Source organism: Anolis carolinensis, chromosome 3 (assembly GCF_035594765.1).
Source record: "Anolis carolinensis isolate JA03-04 chromosome 3, rAnoCar3.1.pri, whole genome shotgun sequence".
NCBI classification, from domain to species: domain Eukaryota; kingdom Metazoa; phylum Chordata; class Lepidosauria; order Squamata; family Dactyloidae; genus Anolis; species Anolis carolinensis.
Genome location: NC_085843.1, coordinates 232979966 through 233001563, shown reverse-complemented (window position 1 = coordinate 233001563; position 21598 = coordinate 232979966). Strand labels below are relative to the sequence as shown.

The following is a 21598-nucleotide window of genomic DNA, read 5'->3' as shown; positions in this document are numbered from 1 at the left end:
CACAGACCACTTACTACAATAAGTATGAGCCCTGCCACATGCACAATGGAGAACCTTCTTACAGAGACACCAGAGGCACTCAAGGTGGCCAGCTTCTGGTGAAAGGAAATTTAGTATGCAAGTTTTTAACTTAGTTTGTGGTTTTTCTGTACATTACAATTGTATTCTCAATTGCTTCTAACCCAATAAATAAATTCCCTACAACTTCATGATTCCACAAGCACTGAGTCATAGCACTTAATGGGCTGTTGGACCACATTAATTCTACAGTAGAAAGGCACCCTCAATGCCATGTAATCATGGAAGTTGTAGTTTTTAGATGTTCTTTCGCTTTCTCTGTCAAAATGTGCTGGTGTCTCACCTTACAACTCCCAGGATTCCATAGCACTGAGCCATGGCACTTAAAGTGGTGTTGGACTGCATTAATTCTGTAGTGTAGAATGGTGTACATACAGCAAGAGAGTTCATTTAAGACAGTGTAATATTCTGAGTGACATATGCTCTTCATAAGTGCCCCAAGCAAAAACGTTAAGAAATTGTGGAATAAATTTCCCTTCCTAGAGATAAATTTCTCTTACTTCCTGTTGTGTCCTCCCCCACCCCTCCCCATTATTAACTATGAGTCATTTGTAAGTCATATTTGACTGGGGGGGGAGCAGGAGAACCCATATGATGAAAGAGGTGGAGTACAAGTCAAATTGTTTTTTTAAAATAGTTTATGTAATGTGCAAAATACCTGTTGTGTGCAATCTTTTGCTTTAAAGAAAATACTCAGCTGCAATGTAACTAATTTTCATTGTGTTGGCATTTGTGCTAAAGCATATGCAGTACACAGATTCAACCTCTCCCTCCATTTTTGTGTAAGATACTTCCCATGAAAACTGCCCTATTGGTGGTGTTGGCAATCGGAAATGGCTGATAGAAGTGGTCTGCCTGTATTCACAGTAGCTTCCCACACTGCCTTCTTTGTGCTGATGCTGTTAAAGACGTCTTCAGCTTCCTAACAGGCTTTCATATGTAATTCAGTAAAAAATGTGGCTGACTGAACCCTTCCTTCTTCTTGTCCCTTACCTTGCAGTGTGTTTCCTCTTTTCTCCCCATGCCCCCTGTTCTAATTTCAGAGTTGAATAGGGCAATAGGTTCTTGTTTGTCTCTGCACCACCAAGAGATCATTCCCATCCAAACTAGAGGATGGCTTTTCCTCATTTCTGCAGCTATGATAGGGTGACCATAAATTGGAGTTGACTCACAAGTACATAGCAACAAATGGTTGTAGGAGTTTCTCACACTCATAAGGAAAAAATGGTTACATTTTTAATAGTAATATAAAGTGATGCGTCTTTTGGAGTCTATATATTTTAATGAGATGTGAATATCCACAGATATGTGTATAAATGGGGGTCCTAGAGTCAAATACCATAAAAGAAAATGGGTTCCCTGGAACTACAAAGACAAGTATCAACTGTTACAGTAATACAGAAATTGTTTTAGCTGTCATTAAACCTATATTTAGTTCAATGCGTCAATATGAATACAGATACAAAAAAGCATTGCCATACAATAAAACAAAAGACTGTTATATTCACAGTAAAAATAATATTTTTCTCTTGAAAGATGAATTGAATCCTCTTCTCATAAACAATAATGGTTCTTTAGTGGGAAGTAGGAGCCCCGGTGGCAAAGTGTGTTAAAGCACTGAGCTGCTGAACTTGCAGACCAAAAGGTCCCAGGTTCAAACCCCGGGAGCGGCGGGAGCGGCCACTGTTAGCTCCAGCTTCTGCCAACCTAGCAGTTCGAAAACATGCCAATGTGAGTAGATCAATAGGTACCGCTCCGGCGGGAAGGTAACCACGCTCCATGCAGTCATGCCAGCCACATGACCTAGGAGGTGTGTATGGACAACGCCGGCTCTTCGGCTTAGAAATGGAGATGAGCACCAACCCCCAGAGTCAGACATGACTGGACTTAACGTCAGAAGAAACCTTTACCTTAGTAGACGCCAAATACACAAATTGACTTCTCTTCTTATATATAATATTTGTTCTTCTTTACTATGGATAGTAGACTCCAAAACCACAACCGGTTTCAATTCAAAAGAGTCTTCATCAGGTGGATTGTAGTCTATTCTTTAAGTTGTTTTTCTGAGTTTTTTTTATATGGATCCTATAGGGAACATATATAGTGGCTAAAAGTTATTTATAATACACTTAATTACATGAGACATACAAGATACATAACAAAGATAATGTAAAAGTTATACTCACAGAAAGATCTATTTAACATGCATACTCAAGCAGTTTAATTCCAATGTGAGTATGAAGCTGAGTAACTAAACTCACTGTTAATATGGGAAGCTTACTGGTCAGGTGGTTGCAAAGTAATGTAGTTGCTGTTAATCATGAATCATATCTAAAGGAAGATTTTCAATTTTTACAAGAAATAGTCGTAAGAGTTGGTATTGTTCAACCCCTTCGGATGTTCCGTTTAGAGTGTGAAAATCCAAAAAGATTCACACTGTAGGAGCTTTGTCTGGAAATCAATGCCCTTGGAAGGTGTGACAACTTCTAGAATCTGGACCCAGAGTGATTCAGGATTGTGTTTTAAATCTTCAAAATGCTTATAGAAAATCGAATCAGTAGAATGTTTCCTGATCTTACTTTTATGTTCTATAATGCGGAGATTGAACAATTATTATATATAAGAAGAGGAGTCAATTTGTGACTGGTCCTAGAATCAAGCCTCAATGAATACTGTAAACAGTTTTCTCATCAGTCTTATAGCGAAGGTAGTGATGATCTTAGAAGGCATTTTTGATGCATGAACTGTCCTCACAAAACTACTGGAGATAGTTATTGCATATGACAGCTAGCAAAAATGTACTGTCAAGTACTTGTGTATTGGATGCATTTATATGTGTGGTGAACAGTCAAGCACTTTGAATGTGAGTGGGGTGGTATTAGTGCCATAGGCACTTTGGTCGTATATTTGGTTCACACTAGGGGAATAAACATACTCATCTTTTGTCTCATCAAAATATGTTTGAGGCCCTTTAGAAATAGCTGTATAGTGCAGTAGATTTTTTTAAAGCCTTTGTACTCCAGAATTGAGCTTTATATTTCCTTAAGTTGAAGTATAATATCTGAAACTTTCTATCTTTGATGTTTCCAACAGGATTTTATGGAAGGCCTTGGGTTATGGAACAAAGAAAGGAGCTTTTTAGAAGGTATGTAACCCATTCTTTATTCAGCAGTATTCTGCCATGTGATTAATTAGCTGTTTTTTAAAAAATAAATCTTCTGAGGGCTAAAGTAAGGCATATGATACAAAAAGCAAGTGGCAAAAATATAAAAATTAATACACCCTACCCTATATCTAACACTCTAGAGCAATGTACAGATTAAAACATAAAACAGAAGTGAAATGAAGAATATTAATTAGATTAACAGTTTAAAGCAAATGAAAATATAAAGTATGTACAGATTTTGATAAAATTGTTAAATAACAATGGGTGTGGTGGGCATTGTAGTGTGGGTATAGAAAACTGGTCAGGGCTACCAAATTAAAAACCATGAATATAACATCTGTAATATATATTGCTCACCCATGATTTACTTAAAACTACTGGGAAATATACTCATAAATACATTGATAGCACTGTAACCTTTGAAAGCATACTTGTAGTTTGTAAAAGATTAGATGAATTTGCATATTCTGAACAGAAGTGATCATACTAGGGAAATCAGCCTCCTAGTAGACTTAAATTAAGGAAAAGTTTCATGAGAACCACCACTCCTCTAAATGTCCCCCCAGCAACCGCAAGAATATCCCTGTGGGCAGCAAAATCAGGCAATTCCAACTGGATGTCCCCCCTACGAGTGTTTTCCTCCAGTTGCAAACCAAGAATGGGCAACTTGGAAGTCTCTGAACAGGCTCAGAAGTGTAGTTGGCAGATCAAAAGACAACTGGAAAAATAACACTATTTAGGACAGTGGTTCTCAACCTGGAGTCCCCAGATTTTTTTGGCCTACAACTCCCAGAAATCCCAGCCAGTTTACCAGCTGTTAGGATTTCTGGAAGTTGAAGGCCAAAAACATCTGGGGACCCCAGGTTGAAAACCACTGATCTAGAAGAATCCTCTGCCTTGTGGGATTATGGAGCAGAACAAACGTACGCATCTGTATGCTTGCCCATAATGCCCTGCCTCATGCACAGAGGAAGAACTATTCAAAGCTACAAACAATGCGGTTGCTGTTGCCCATTTCTGGTCTGAAATTATTTAGCTGCTTGTGCTCCCTTTATTTTCTATATTTTATTTGTTTTATTTATTTATTATGTTTATTTCCTGTTTCAGGTAGCTTGGCTTTCCCTTTCCCTACTTTATCCTCATAAGAACTTCTAAAATATAGGTCAGGTTAAGAGAGTGAGTAGCTCAATCAAGGTCAAGTATAGGTTTCATGACTAATGTGTAAGAACTTAAAATATACTTAGCCATAATGCAGCAGTGACCTCCATATCACATTAGTTAAGTTTATTTTCCTTATAACAATTGTTTTTCTGCATTTACTGTTCTTTTGTTTTAGGTCAGAGTTACAACCTTTTCTCTGTGGTGAGCCAGATGTTCTTAAGGGTAGTCTAGGAAGAAGAAAAAAGCAGTTAGTTTGTAGGACTGAAGCTAACATTGTATCTCTCTCTCTCCCTAATAATTACTTTACTTTCTCTGCCCCTCACTTTTTTCCTGCCAAATAAACAGTTTCCCAGGAAAAGGAACAGCGATCAATCAAACTGATATTTTCAGAGAGCTGCATGTGGCCCTAGGACTGTAGTTTGCTCTCTGCTAGAAGTCATTATCCCTAAACAGTATTTCATGACTTACAGTGGTATACTTAACTATATAGTTCAGGGAGTTTTGAGTTACTGTACACTTAAAACTACTGTTTTTCTCTATTTCATAGACTTCAAAAATGGGGACTAAATACATATCTATATGCACCAAAAGATGACTACAAACATAGGATGTTTTGGCGAGAAATGTATTCTGTGGAAGAAGCTGGTAATTAATCTTACAATTTTAAGTACTTATTCATTGAAATGTAGACTTGTTCAGTGAGTGCATATCCATTTTATTTGTCACTGGTATAGATCATATGAAAATTTGATCTTTTTTTTGTTAAGATACTAATTTTTTCATGTTTTATTCCCTCTTAAGATTTGAAAATATTTTTTATTGATATTTAGAAATATATTATAGTGTATGAATTATTTTTCCCTGGTGGAGTCTTGCTAAAATAATTAACTTTGATTTCTAGAGCAGCTCATGACTCTGATCGCAGCTTCTCAGGAATATGAGATAGAGTTTATCTATGCCATTTCTCCTGGGCTCGATATTACCTTCTCAAACCCTAAGGAAGTGTCTACATTGAAACGCAAGCTGGACCAGGTATTTTTCATTTTTGTATGTATGTATGTATGTGTGTTAATGGTGGTATTGCTGTTATGTACCTTCAAATTATTTCTGACCTATAATGACCCTAGAGCTGTCATGGGATTTTCTTGGCATGATTTATCCAGAAGGACCTTTTCTTTCTCACTTTCTATCCAGCTGTCTCTCAGTGTGGCCAACAGTTTTACAGAAAAACACTAAGTTAAAAATTAGAAACTACAAATATCACAAATCAAAAGTTTGATACCACAAATTTAAAAAACTCAACTTGTAAGTTACATATACATACTAAAATATAGTAAAAGCAGTACAGTCAAGCAACAGAGAGAAGATACTTGTTTGTTGGCTAAAAGCTCATTTTTAAAACTGGAACCTCAAAGGCAAAAGTGTTTTAAATTAAAGGAAATTTTATAACTGGAATTACCATGAAGAAGTCCTACCAAAGTATGGGAATGGAACTTAACTGAACATTCTTGGGAATAAATCATGAGCCAGATAGATTATAATAACAGTTCTTTGTGCTTTATCTTTTTATTGCCTGCCACATCTTTTTATGTAAATGTATTATGCCGTTACGTGTTAGGGATTCTCTCATAGAGTAGGTACTTAAAATGGTTTATTGAAGTGAACATTTCACAAATGGCACAATATAAAATGATGTATTGAGGATTTCCATTGTTGTATAAAGTAACATTTACAGTAGAGTCTCACTTATCCAACATAAACGGGCCGGCAGAATGTTGGATAAGCGAATATGTTGGATAATAAGGAGGCATTAAGGAGAAGCCTATTAAACATCAAATTAGGTTATGATTTTACAAATTAAGCACCAAAACATGTTATACAACAAATTTGACAGAAAAAGTAGTTCAATACGCAGTAATGTTATGTTGTAATTACTGTATTTATGAATTTAGCACTAAAATATCATGATGTATTGAAAACATTGACTACAAAAATGCGTTGGATAATCCAGAACGTTGGATAAGTGAGACTCTACTGTAATAGTGTTTTTGTTTTCAAAAATAAAAAAGCAATAATTAAATTTAGACCTAAGAAACAGAAGAAAACTGCCAGTCTAAGTCTGGCCAGTGTTGTAAATGTTTCACATCATATTTGCTCAGTCTTCACAAAGAGTTCTGGAAACTACCTCAGAAGTTGTCAACTATAACTCTTGTCATCCTTTATCATTGGTCATGCAGTGTGAATTGTCTAAGACTTGTAGAACAAACAAATGGGAACACCAGGAGTAGGGAGGTTGTGCTGCATCAACACCATGCATTGGTTTGAATCTGAAGAATTTTGGAGTTCATATGACTGGCCCCTTATTCCCCCCCCCCCCCCCAATTTATAATGGAATCCAGAGCAGAGAAGCAATAAATATAATTAAGTAACATTATAATTCAGAAGTAACTGTTACATGCAAGAAAGACTGTGTAACTTTATATCTCTGTTGTCAACTGGAACAATATATCTGCTTAACATGCCTTACACCAGCATACACACATTGCTAATCTTCCTCTGACTGTGACTATTTTAATCTTGTTTTATACACTACTAGGAAATTAAAAATAGAGTCAGGTGCACAAAACTAGTGTAGAGTGTAAGCAAGCAAAAATTACTTTCAGGAAGAATAGCTTGACATCACATTGTGTCGTGAGTTATTTTAAATAATTAATGGCTATTGTCAGACAGTCATAAATTAATTTTTGTCTGGTATTGGTCTTCGTTCTAATTCATTTTAATCTCCATTTTCTTTTCTAGGTTTCCCAGTTTGGTTGCAGGTCTTTTGCATTATTGTTTGATGATATTGATCATAATATGTGTGCAGCAGACAAAGAGGTGTTCAGCTCCTTTGCTCATGCCCAGATTTCAATCACAAATGAAATTTTCCAGTATCTAGGAGAGCCAGAAACATTCCTGTTCTGTCCCACAGGTATGATAATACAAATGCAGGTTTTTAGTAGGAGTAGAATCAAGAGCCTTCTAGTTCATGTTGAAGCATTTCTACTTTCAGCCCATCATATCTCTGGATGGCAAGATTATGTAATCCTATTATACAGTATGATACATAAGAAGCATTTTGGTCAGCAGTGGGTGGTTAGCCTTGCTGATTACACTAGAAATTTTGGTCTTCAGCTCTGTCATTATAAGCATCCTTTTCATGGAAGATTTGGAAGGGAGATTATTGCTACTATTTAAGGCTTATTAAGTGTCATGAAGTGTTTGTTTAGAGGATTTATAACCTGCCTTCTGAGGTTCAGGGCAGGTTAAAATAGATTGCGTTATGAGAAACACACACAGATCTCAGTGGATGTGCTCAACATCTCTAGGTCTCATGTAGATCCCCTTCTTGTCTGCAGTACCAGGACAAATAGCAATTTAAACTTCTGTCTAGGGCAGTGGTTCTCAACCTGTGGATCCCCATATGTTTTGGTCTTCAGTTCTCAGAAATCCTAACAGCTGGTAAACTAGCAAGGCCCCATGTAAGCCGCCCCGAGTCCCTTCGGGGAGATGGGGTGGGGTATAAAAATAAAGTTGTTGTTATTATTATTATTATTATTGTAGGCCAAAACACCTGGGGACCCACAGGTTGAGAACCAATGGTCTAGTGGGAGTGGGAGATAAAATCTGTGTCAAGAGTCAGACGCCAATTAACGAACAAAACAGAGTTTATTCAGGAGATAGGCCAAAAAGTAAACATAAACACAGAAGATAGCTTTAAACACTTAACTATCAGTGTTTAAAAAGCAGTCCAAACAAAAATATATATCAAAAGTATATTTTAGCAAGCCAATCAGATTATCCACGCAAATATTCAGATAAAACTAAAAATGTGCTTCAATTCAGCTTATAAAACAAATTGAGTTGGCTTATAAAAATAGACAAAACAAACAAGGACTTGGAACCTTCCAAAAACCTTCCAAGAGCTACAATTAGTAGCTTAAATCCGGAACTCCAAACAGGAAAACAAAGCCAAGGAAAACAAACTTAGAGCCGGTGCAAAAGGCACTGTGGGTCCAAACCCTTTCTGTTGCAACCAGCCGGCTCTGTGGATTTAAAGGGACAGTTCTCAAAAGAACCACCAAACTGGTCTGAGGACAAATAAACTGGAACCGCAGCAAACTGCTTCAACGATGCAGATAATGCCAGGAGCTCCAAGGGAAAGGCGAAGAGGGTGATCCATCAGGGTGATCCATGGTCAGGGCAGGAGACAGCAGCAGGGTCAGGAGGGCAGGCCAGTAGTCAAGAGCCGTGGGTAGACATCAATCAAAAGGCGATGTCACGCCTGTGGCAACGGAGCACCAAGAACCAGACGCAGAGGCCAATATCTATCTAATATCTTTATTAAGTAAATATATAAAAGTAATAAAAACAAGTGTAGAATATAGTTCAGAAGCTGACCTATCCAGTGAGGTCAAATAAAGTCCAAAAATGTATTGTCCAATAATTGATATTAGAGTTCAAAGTTTTATATCCAATAACCGAAACACACACTATTGCCAGGCAATAGTGTGGGGAAAATGTCCAGAGTCTTTGAAGTCCAAGGTAGCTTGAGAACAAGGCTGGAAACAAACTTGAATCATTAAACAAGGTCTGTGACTAGGAACAAGGCGAAAACAGAGATTCTAAGAACAAGGTCCGTGGCTAAAATCAAGGCTAGACAAATCTTGAATACTTGATCCGGAAAGCAAGGAACTGGGGTTGCGGACTTTGCGAAGTCCACACAAGGCTGGGAACACGAAGTTGCTTCTGAAGCTGCTCAGTTGACTCCGCAACAATTCTAACGTGCCAGGCACCTATATTGGGGTCTCGTTTTCCCGCCAAACAAGTGTTCAGCGTCCTCTTTCCCTAGAGAACAGGGAACGAAACCTAACTTTGCAGATGTGAGACTCTCTGGATTTTCCCAGGGGAAACATGGCTAATCAGTGTCTTGTTTGGCAGCAATTCTTAAACTCCTGCGAACCCGCTCTTTAACTCCCCTGTCTGCAGTAAAGGAATGTCTCCTAGAGAAGGGAGGTGAGAGCTGTTCAAGGTCGGTGTTAATTGGCTTTTGGGCAAGAACATCAATATCAGGCATCTTGAAGGAAGGCTGTTGTTGATCCGGAGAAAACCCCATGTTTTCATCCTCATCTGCCACAGTGACACTAGGAACGGGACTACAAGGCCCATGAGGCATCACAGGCGAAGGCAGAAGCAAGGTCGAGTTCCAATCCAGGGTCCAAAAGGGTGCAGTCATCAAAACCAGGTCCACGAAATGGCACAAAGAGCCAAGGCAACGATGGTAACAGCAGCTAGAAATAGTTATCAGAGTGCAGTCCAGGGAAACCCACACAGTTCCAGCCCTCTGTTGCAGAGCAATCCAGATAACTTACATCAGAAGCAAAGTCCCAGTCCAGTCTTCTTGAACGAACAGAAATCCCAATGACGCTTCAGCAACATCTTGCCACACACAAAGTGAAGTGACCAAACATTCCCAATTTATTCCCTTTCCTCTTGGGTGTCCAAACACTCACACCCAAACAACAGGTGTCCCGGATCTTACTCAGAGTCTGAACTCCACACAGCTAGAGCTCGTGGATCAGGCGTGCCTAATTGCTCGTCGGAGTTCCAATCATCCTGCCCACACTCAACCCCATGCACACTTAAAGAACCATCCTCTCTTCTCCAAGCAGCCCAAGTGGGATCTGCTCCTGAAGATACCCAAGGTTCAGTAGTATCCATAGGCCTCAATTCCCCAGACATCTCCAGTGGCTGTGCCCATTCAGTGCCCACTTCCTCAGCCACCACCTGTTCACCAGCATCAATTTCTTCCCCAAACTCCCCATCTGAATCTTCCTCAGAAGATTCCCCATTGAGCTCTCTAATCCTTTTCCTGCGCAACTCCTCCAATGAGCCCTCCTCGCGAGGGTTTTTCCTTCCTCTCCCAATCCCACCACCATCATCCATAGTCCCCGAAGGCGCAGTCACAACAATCTGCTAGTGACTCTTGGATAATTGAAAATGTTGGGATGTGTTTCCTTTCAGTTACAAATATTTTTCTTTATTCCAGAGTATTGTGGCACTTTTTGCTATCCAAATGTTGCCCAGTCTCCTTATTTACGAACTGTCGGAGAAAAGCTGTTACCTGGAATTGATGTGCTATGGACAGGTGAGTATTGTGCTTTTTCCAGATTGATTTGAGCAAATATCAATACGTTAAATATACCTTTCACATTAAAATATTTCATTCTTTGTTGAAGCCTTACTAGTGTGATCTATAAATAATTTCACAATCATATTTTATTCTTTTATCTTTCTTTTATCTATACATTTAGGTCCCAAAGTAGTATCTAAAGAAATTCCTGTGGAATCCATTGAAGAAGTTTCTAAGATAATTCGCAGAGCTCCAGTCATCTGGGACAACATTCATGCTAATGACTATGATCAGAAAAGATTGTTTCTTGGGCCATATAAAGGTCGATCTACAGAACTCATTCCACGCTTAAAGGGGGTCCTGACCAATCCAAACTGTGAATTTGAAACCAATTTTGTTGCTATTCATACTCTTGCAACCTGGTACAAATCCAATATGAATGGAGTGAGGAAAGATGTTGTAATGAGTAAGTAGATTATATGATGTAAACTTATCTTGGGAAGAAATCCTTATAGAATATTGTGCAACTCAAAGTGAAATTTCTACGTCAAAGTAAATGGCTTGTTTAAGAAAATGTGATTTTGTTCTAGTCTCTCTTAAGCAGGCAGCTATATTGATATCAAGAGATAGTAATTTGCTCACTCCTGTTTTTCAGAGCAATGTTAATGTAGTAAAAATAGCTTCATTGTAGGATTTCATACAATTTCTCTATACCTTTATTTGCCCCTCCACCCCCATCCACTGCCTCTCCTGCTACCCTATGTCATTTTTCATAGGGATTTGCGAGGCTTGTGCCTTTTAAAATGGTGTAAGACAGCAGCAGAGGTGGGAACAAATACTGTATTTCATTGTAAAGTTGCACTGCCCCCGTCCCCCATTTTTTTAAGAGTGCAACTATTATGCAATGGCGACATGTACCCAGTGAAACAAGCTCAATTTGAGGGGCTTTTCATTGCATAATAGTGGTCCCTGTGAAGGTGCAGGCAGTTGAGCAGATGGATGGGGGAGTGAATTCACTCTCCCCCTCTCCCACCAGCCTTCTTTCCCTTTTGGTGCCGTTTTTGCCTTTTGCAAAAGGGTGTGTAACTATTGTGTGTTGGCAACTGTTACTAGAAGAAATACAGTATTCCATGTATAATCAAAATTATGAAAGTGAAGTGCTGACTAATTGAAAGGTGTAATTGAAATGTATGGAAAATATTAAGTTGTGCAGGTTCTAGACTTGTTAGCATGGCCAAACCACAGAACCTGCATGAACTTACTTTAAAAGGATGCTAATTCATGTTATATCTTTACAGTATTCTTATGACTAGATGAGTTACAAAACAATGTTTACTTTTTATCTTTAAAAAATATCTAGGACATTCATGAACTTGACTTACCAATATATTCTTTTCTTGACATTCTGTACAGCTGACACAGAAGACAGTACAGTTTCAATCCAGATTAAACTGGAGAATGAAGGGAGTGATGAAGATATTGAAACAGATGTTCTCTACAGTCCGCAGATGGCCTTGAAGTTATCACTAACAGAGTGGCTGCAAGAATTTGCAGTACCTCATCAGTACAGCAGTCAGTGAGATTTATAGTTTCATCACAATAGAAGCTTTGAAACAATTGGAAAAGTGGCTTTCAGGCCCTTTGAAGAAATTGCAGAAAATATTTCTGCAAAGTATTATTGCTTCAATTCCATAATGCACAAAAACATTATTTTAGTTTTAAACAATTTAAAATTATGTTTGCTTTTATATTGTCCTGAAAACTATGATGAAAAGGGTATTGTTCAAGTGCAAACAAAAATTAGTTATAGCATCTTTGTATTAGTATCCTAAAGGAAATAAATATGTACAGTACGTGACACCATTTTGTCAGCCATGTTCTTTAATAACATGTCATTACCACTTATCACAGCATTCATTTTTGCTGACAATGTAAGTGAAAGTTCTACCTTTAATTGATTTGCCCTTGTTTAGGAAACTCATGCATTCTTGTGAATTTCACAGATCTGTCAGACCTATTCAAAATAGGTGTCAACATGTCACATTTACACGATTTTATACATGTTGGAGTATGATGTTTGTAAACATATTCAAATGCAAGGGAAAGTTTCTGTGAAATAGTTCATAGGATTGAATTGAGTCTGATTCTTCTCTTTGTTTACAGGTCGACAAGTGGCTCACAGTGGGGCTAAAACAAGTGTTGTGGATGTTCCTCTGGTTGCACCATCTGCTTTAAATTCCACCACTGTGGTTACCACAGTTTACCAGGAGCCTATAATGAGTCAAGGGGCTGCACTGGGTGATGAGTCTCAGGTTCTAGTCAAAGAGGAAGAGAAGAAGCAACTGGATGATGAACCGATGGATATGGTGGTGGAAAAACAAGAGGACACTGATAAGAATATAAATCAGATATTGAGTGACATTGCCGAAGCGAAAATGTCAGAGGAACTAAAACCAATGGACACTGATAAAGAGAGCATGGCCGAATCAAAATCTCCTGAGATGTCAATGCAGGATGATTGTGGTAGTGATGTTGCACCTATGCAGACAGACGAGCAAATGAACAAGGAGCAGTTCATTCCTGGTCCCCATGAGAAGCCGTTATATGATGCAGAGCCAGTGACTCTGGAAGACCTACAGTTACTTGCAGACTTGTTCTATCTCCCATATGAACATGGGCCCAAAGGGGCACAAATGTTACGAGAGTTCCAGTGGCTCAGAGCAAATAGTAGTGTTGTTAGTGTGAATTGCAAAGGAAAGGACTCTGAAAAGGTGAGTGCTTTATTTTAAATGTGTGTTTTTTGTATTAAAAATTAAATAGAATAACAAAGTAAATGTGTTACTGTCCTGGATCTGTATTAAACATTCGGGGTAGCTGTATTGGCCATGCAGCAAAATACAACAAATTGGTGATAATTTTACTGGGCCAAATAAAATTCACAAAATACATTATGTAAGCTAAAATGCCTATAAATGTTAGAACAGTCAACCCTCTGTTTCCAAAGGTTACAGCATCCATAACTTGAAAAGATTTTTAAAATCCAAGAACAAACCATTTTACTACACCATTATATATAATGAGATTTGAATATCCACTGATTTTTTTGTATCCACGGGGGGTCCTGGAGCAAAACCCAGTGAATACCAAGGGCTTGTCTTGCATCATACAATATGTTTTCATTCTTTTGGGTGAGTGAGATATTGTGGTCACTTGGCTCTAAATGAAGAAGTGATTAATAAAACGATCTGGTCTCAGTATCTACATAAATCTTGCTTTTAGAAAAATTGTGGAATTTGGTGTGTACTTTTAGTCACTTTATGACAATCTTTGACTCCAAGATTGGGATTTGAAAGCATAAACATTATTATTTTTTCATTAGATTGAAGAATGGCGTGCTCGAGCTGCCAAGTTTGAAGAGATGTGTAACTTGGTGATGGGCATGTTCACTCGTCTTTCCAACTGTGCCAACCGGACAATCCTCTACGATATGTACTCATATGTCTGGGACATCAAGAGCATCATGTCAATGGTGAAATCTTTTGTGCAGTGGCTAGGTATGTTCTTTAGAAACCAGTTATAGTTGCAACTAGCATATGTGATTGCTTCTTTTTAGCCCACGGGGAAAAAAAAGAAACTGTCAAACATTTGGATATTATGGTCAGCTTGACCTTAAATCCTTTTCCTATTTCTATTCATGCTTGCTATACTTACTTCACTATAAAGCCAGCATCAAAAGTTATAATAACCACACAGTGACTATTTGATTCCGATTTTTTTTCCTTGGGCTAATGAACCTAAATATTGATCTCTGAAACATGAGTGTTGACTCAAACTGAATGCACACTGGATTATCACATGCAGTACTTTCTGGCCTTGTTGCAAAATTGGAAATGACACTGTGAAATGTGACTCTATCATAGCTATATGCTGCTTGCTCTGTCTAAATAACATTATTGCTGTCTTCAACAGAACAATTGCAGATGTCACCTTTCAGTGGGCCTGGCCAAGAGGGAGCCGAGCCTCTTAGCCTTTTCTCTGCGCATGCGAGCTTTAGCATAAGGCTATTCTGGTGCAAAATGATTTGCTTTGAAAGTTGCAAGATGCTCGATTTGGGGCAAGGGTAAGAAGTTTCAGAGCTCTCGTCTGGTTTCATGCTAGGCTGATGATCCCTGAAGAAAAATTGAGAGCCCTTTTTTGTCTGCAGCCTTTTTAAATTTATCTCTCTTTTTTGAACAGCACCAGCATGGCCTGGGTTCCTCTAGTGACTTCATTTCACTTTCAGGTTTCAATCCAGCTGTAAGGAATATGCTGTGGACTTGCTTGATGTACACAGCAGGCAGCAAAGCTAATGGTTCCTGTCACAATTTCTGTAGTTGTCACAAATGTCATAGTAAACACATTCCACAATACTGGATCAGCCTACAGTTTCTGGATCACTTAAGGTGTGATATATCATAATATTTATTGTACATTATATATGTTAATAGTCTTGGGTTAGTTACCAGGTTATTTGAGATTGCTTATAGTTGATAATTCAGCAAAAGGATTTCAGGAATATTTAAATTTTTGAGGTTCTAGCAAAAACCTTCAGGGCCTAGTGTAGTGTAGTAGGAATATTTCCTCCACCTAATAATGGAAATTATTCAGAATTTATGGCTTAAAATAGGTTTGCAGTTGGGGCCAGCCCATTACTTTGTAGTAAGTTCTTTCTTTTCCTTAGTCTGAGTGGACGAATCATAGGTTACATGTAGGAAAGGAAAAAGAAATTAATATCGGCCAATTGCTATTGCAAGACTTAGCTTCTTTTGTAAAATTGAGAAATGAGACGTCACTTAGTCTTAACAGGTGTAATCGCTGTTACAGATTTAAATTTCTGTAGTTTTTTGAGCCCCAAAGTGACTTCTGACTACCCTGAAAATATATAATCTGTTGTAACAAGGACAGTAATATTTCAAGACATAGAAGCCAAAGTGTATTTCTAGAATTACTGGATGAAAGTTCAAATGTACTTTGAACTATGTATATTAATTTAGATTTTATATATAGAGAGAGAGGGGGGGGGAAGGATTAAACCAAAGGGACAGGAGAGACTGGGAGGCACTATTATCTGCTAAAGCCAATGTACAGGCTTGGTGGAGTTTCATAGACACTTCAGGGTGCAGCACTTAAGCAAAAACAAGATCTTCATTAGAATCATATGTAAGAGATCTTGGTAAATAAATAGGCAACATTAAAGTGCACATTCCTTCTGGAGTATGAACTTGAATCTCAACTTGATGGGCCAGTGATTTATACTGCTATGTTCATTTTTTTTTTCTTGGAACAAGAACTATTTTAAAAGTTAACTATATTTTAAAGAGGGGATTGATTTGTTTTAAATGCACATCTCCTGGTGCACACTTTGTCTAGATAGGGTGAAATTGGTTTATCTAGTACTAGTACATCAGATAATTACATAGGAATATGGAGTATATATTTATTTACAAATAACTTTTTCAGGCATTGCAAGATTTCCCTATTTCATTTAAAATCAATGATTCTGTCTTTGCAAAATTTTGGAGCAAATGGCTCATGCTCCAGCTAGCAGAACGAGGGCTGGCTTACCTCATTTTGAAGTAAGTGAGGTGGTATGTCTTACTTTTTGAAAGTGCCCCTGTAAATCCATTATGCCCAACATCTAAAATTACTTAAACCATTGCATTAAAAAATCTAATGTCCCTTGAATAGTGAAATATGTTAAGCTGTCTTACACTCACAAGGGATTTGCAGTGGTCTCCCAAAGGAGCTATCAGGTCTATAGCCACTCAGAACTCAGAACTGCAACAGCATTAAATTATGCCAATTATTAAACCTCAAAAATTAAAATTAAGAAGTTGCCATTTTTAAAAAAATGCACAACAAATAAAATATCTATGCAAATCTAGATGCTTTACATAAGATGTTTAACTTCAGGTTTTTTAAATGAACTTTGTTAAACAATAATAATTAATCTCCCAAATAGATACTTTGAAGGCTTCGATTCCTATGTGTGGTGCTTGTTATTGCTGTCTTAAAGATGGCCTCTTCCATCCAAGAGTACTTTTTTTGATCTTTGACACTGATCAATAATGGAGCCCCCGATGGTGCAGTGGGTTAAACCCTTGTGCCAGCAGGACTGATGACTTGAAGGTTGGGTTGCTGACCAGAAGGTTGCCCGTCCAGGAAGAGCTCTATCGGCTCCAGCTCCATGTGGAGACATGAGAGAAGCCTCCCACAAGGATGGTAAAAGCATCAAAACATCCCGATGTGTCAATTGAAATCTTGTCTTGCTGATGGTTGAGACGATATTTTTTAATAACATCACTTGTATTGCCATAAAACACGAATGTCACTTGATATAAATACACAGGAAACAGTGGTTTAGACACTGAAAGTTGATATGCAGAGTGGTCCACTGAAGGCTGATCTCCTTACCCTATCTTTCAATCCAGCTAGCATTCAGTTTATATAACTAGTGTGGATACTACTACTATGGATTACTAATGCCTTCTACTGTCTTCTTCCCCAATGTGTGCAGATGGGAGAATCTTCAGCACAAGCGTCTGCTGCTATTGGATGGACCACGCCAGATGCTTTCAGCGTGTCGTGATAAATAATTTTTAAGATGGGAAAGTTCTGTCTGTGAGGCAGCTCAGTTTAGGGGCGGTAGGCATGGGCTGAAGTCACATTTGCGCAGCGACTCAGGCATTAACTCTTGATTTTCATTCATACAGCTCTTCATTCATGCAGTTCTATAAAGTGTGTAATAGTTGGAGTGCTAGTTACAGTGTAGTCTCAAAGGAGAAGTACCCCAAGTTACCAGTGAAAGAGTATTGTAACAGAGTCTCTCTACATGGGAAACTTTGAAATGGAACAGCTGAAACTCAAACAGGCATGTCTGGGGTCATCTTAGACTTGCTATATTAAAGACTCTGTTTCATAATTTGATGGTAAGCATCAATATCCAGCTTGGTTCGCTTTGAGACTGCCTGGCGGCTAGCATGACATATCTGACTGTACTGATCTGAGATTATTACTTGAACAGGAAGTAGCTCTCTCTCTACAAGAAGAAGCAAACTTGCGCAGCTTATCTTATCAGAAGACTAGGCAGGTCACTTAACTTCACATCAGTTATTCACCTGCCTCTCCCCTCTCAAAGATGTTAGGTATGCTCATTGGTTTTATAGCTTGGATAGCAAAACTGTCACCAGGTCCAAGCATTTATTAAATACTATAGCTGATTTCTTAATAAATTGTGCAGGGGGCTTTAAAGTCCTTAGCAAAGCTGTGGAATTGTAGCATTCCTGACATAGTTGAGGATAGGGAAAGTAAAATATACTATAGGCCATTGTTGCCTTTTTGGTAACTTGTGTATGCTGTATTGTGTGGTTGCAGTACATAAGTATGGTGACACATGTGGGCAGACATGGTCTCTAATCTCTTTTATAAAAGAGACCTCTGTTCTGCTTAGCTGTTTGGGCTATTTTATCTTGTACCAAACCTAGTTTTCTGGCAAGATCCCACAAGAATGAAAATGTGACTTCAGACAGGTCCAAGCATTGTTAAAGGGCTGTGATAATGGCTAATTATCTGGCATTTCTTACTTGGTTACACTGGATGTCTATTTCCTTCTTCCATAAAACTTCCCAGTGTTCTTATTGAATAAATCGTATAGAATGGGGCATCATAGCAGTATTGGACTGTCTGCTCTCTAAATCTCTCCCTGTAAAATTATTTTGGTTTAATTAATAAAAAGTACACTACCTAGGAAATACTAGTATTTACCACTGTGTGACATTATTACAGCCCTACAGCTTCTTGGATTATAGTTCAGTTAGAGAACTTTTCCCACAAAGTGTATGTTAGCTTGTTGGTCATTTTAGTGTCTCAGGACAATCCCCCTCTCGTAACGTTCTCCGCTTGGATCTGATCTCCACAGGGTGTCGTAGTCAATCTTCAGCACAGTTCTTAAGTGGAGACCAAGAACCCTGGGCCTTTAGAGGTGGTCTAGCAGGAGAGTTCCAGGTATCAATATGAATTCACAACTGAATGACATTGTCTTTGTTTGAGAAATCTTTTATTGCGCATCTGAGGGCTGGAAGGCTTGGTCTGCCGAAGGCTTGCTGGTCCCAAACCCAAACTGCCTGACAGCTTTGTTTTTAAAATAATTTTCCTCCCATTTCTACAGTAATATCCCAAGGAGATGCTGCCATTCCCACGCGCCTGCGAAGCGCAGCGGCTTTAGTTGTACATTTCACATTGTTTCTTTGCAGGTCGCACAGCGTTTTTATCTGCGCCCGCAATTGCACAATGCGCGCCCGCTTGCCTGCCAACGAGAACTCCATGAGCAAAGAGATCATGGTGCTGTGTATTCTAGTGTTACCTGAAACCAAAAGGGGTAGTTTTGTTCCTGGATAACCCAATTGGCAATTCGGTCCTCAAGATTGGTTTATTCCGTACTTTAATTTGCTCATGAATTTTTCAGAGGCTTACTTTCTTCCCCCTCACAGGTGCTCTCTGCGCACAGCCAATTGAGTCAGCAAGTTGTTTTGGGGCTAGTGTCTCCTCTGGCCAGTTAACCCTCTTCAGACCAAACCTTTCCTCCTGACATGGCTATGTTATGCTGAGAGCATAGATGAGAATTGGTAAAATAATGCTAAAGCAGAGTTTAATATAAATTCCATAAAGTTGTGTTTCTTAAGAACTTCTGTTCAGATAGAATGGCAAAGTGGTTCTTACATTTGTAAAGCCTGCAAAACCCACCCTCCCTCTGGGGTACCTGCAGTAGCAAAAATTAACTTGGGAGTCTGCAATGCACGCCCAAGAATGTATTACATCATGTTTCTCAAACCCTTACATTGACTCTTTGTTTTCACAGCGTTTGCTGCCTATCGAAGGAGCAAATGATCTCTTTTTTCAGCCACCTCCTCTGACTCCTACTTCCAAAGTCTACACCATCAGACCCTATTTTCCTAAAGATGAGGTAACCTAAATTCATTAGCCATTCTTGTGCACAATATTGATGTTTGGAAAAACACATCAGCAAAAGCTGTTCCCTTTATTTTTTCAAAGTTCATTATTAAGTGTGTTTTTTTACTGCCTTGGAGAGTTGTGAACTAAGATGAGGAAATATGGTGTCACTACAAGATTGAATTTTTCTTTCTGCAAATCACTGGCAGACTCAGAGACAGTATAGAACAGAGGTATCCAATCCTTTAGCTTCCCTGGGCCACTTTGGAAAAATGACTTAGGCCGCACATAAAAAAAACCCACTAATGATAGATGATAAACAAAAAAATGTGTGTATAATGTTCATGTTATCCACAACCACAGATAAGCAAAGAAGTCTTTGGATAATCCTAATTATGTGCTACCCCTTTCAGAGGGTCTTTTAAAATTATCGAACAGATCATCTGGCCAAACTATTTCCAATTAAAATGCGAATTATGGATAATACACTGATACCTACACATACTCTGTTCCATTTCATTCCATTGTCTACAAAGTTAGGCTCACCTTCAAAAAAAATTACAAAAATATTTCATAATGTTTTACGCAAGTTTACCATTTTGTGTTGGTCTGCATGTCCTGGGCTGAGCATGGCCCACAGGCCATGGATTGAAGAAGCCTGCTAGAGAAGATATTTTTGCTAGTTACATTCTGTGGAGTTACTTAGCTCCAGTTTAGAAGAGAAACCTTAGATCCAGTTGTCTTCCTTGGTAATACTTCAAGCTACACAGGTTTTAAAAGCAAACAATGCAGTACTTTCTACATAACCTTTAACTTAAAGCATGAGCCTTAGCTCTTTGTCCTTATATTATATTGATTTATATTAGAAGTTACTACATCTATTTTATACTTAGTGAAATAAGGTAGAAGTCCTGTGCACATTGGATTAAACCTCTTTGAACCAAGTGATGCATACTTTATACAAAATAGAGTGCTGAAAAGAGACTATTTTTTTCAATTCTGCTCAACTTTTTAAGGCCACTAAACATTCTCTAATATTCAGATTTTTTTTTTGTTTTGCAAGAGACGCAGACCAAATTACTGTAAGAGGTATAATAGAGCTATTTTTTGAAATATTTAACTATCTTTGTAGCTCAAGTTTCATTTAGCAAACTATTTTTGCCTCTGCTCTTGAAATACATTTTCAGTAGATAATGTGTTGTAATGGGTCCTGTTAAAAATGCTGTGTTTTGTTTTTAAGAATAGCCTATGCCATGTGCCAAGGATCACAACATACAATAAAGACTAAGTAATTTCATTAAGTTATGTAAACCTAAACTATCCAATGTTCTGCCGGCCCGTTTATGTGAAACTAAAGTAGGTTGTTCGTAACTTGGGGGAAATTGTATATTGTCTTTTTTTATTTCATATCCTTAGGAATCTGTCTACAAGATTTGCAGAGAAATGTATGATGATGGAACTGATCAGCCTTTCCATAGCCAGCCAGATCTAATTGGAGACAAGTATGTATGCTCAATATATGCAGTGCTTATGTAGTAATAGTGCACCTCTTACTGTTCATCCAAACAGTATTCAAAGCAACTGGAGAAAAGCGACAGACTGCAGTGTCCTCCAACCAAACAGAGCACACAAATGTATTGACATTAAATGTTATGTTCTTACAAACAAATTCAACTTAAAAGCAAGCCTACAGAAGCTATATTTTCATAGCTTGGGGACTACCTTTACTTATGCATACATAAACACATATATATTTAAACAAGGGTTACATATAAAAGTAAACAATATACATCTTTACTCTAATTATATATAACATTGAACTACAAACATACATATTATTTTTAAAGTAAACATACCTTTCTTATTTTAATATTAACACTGCCTGTTTTCCAATGTTGGTGTAACAAGTAATGTTCACTTTGCTGCTCCTAAAACATGCCCTTTTAGTGTCAGGATGTGGATGTAGGTTTTTGAGTAAAATTCAAAGTTCTACAGGTAAATTGTCTAATGTGACATTTATGATTTCTGCTTTG

At 38.0% G+C, this 21598-nt stretch overlaps 1 protein-coding gene across 1 annotated transcript in view; it reads left to right on the top strand.

Annotated features, from left to right (window-relative positions):
• Positions 1 to 21598, top strand: part of oga (O-GlcNAcase) — a 29224-nt gene that overhangs the window by 2221 nt on the left and 5405 nt on the right. The window contains exons 2-13 of the mRNA XM_003224239.4: positions 3172 to 3223; positions 4953 to 5050; positions 5307 to 5437; positions 7205 to 7376; positions 10494 to 10592; positions 10759 to 11043; positions 11991 to 12149; positions 12741 to 13348; positions 13957 to 14131; positions 18535 to 18620; positions 19474 to 19578; positions 20982 to 21067. Coding sequence (XP_003224287.1) covers positions 3172 to 3223; positions 4953 to 5050; positions 5307 to 5437; positions 7205 to 7376; positions 10494 to 10592; positions 10759 to 11043; positions 11991 to 12149; positions 12741 to 13348; positions 13957 to 14131; positions 18535 to 18620; positions 19474 to 19578; positions 20982 to 21067 — 2056 coding nt within the window. The remainder of the gene's footprint in view (positions 1 to 3171; positions 3224 to 4952; positions 5051 to 5306; positions 5438 to 7204; positions 7377 to 10493; positions 10593 to 10758; positions 11044 to 11990; positions 12150 to 12740; positions 13349 to 13956; positions 14132 to 18534; positions 18621 to 19473; positions 19579 to 20981; positions 21068 to 21598) is intronic.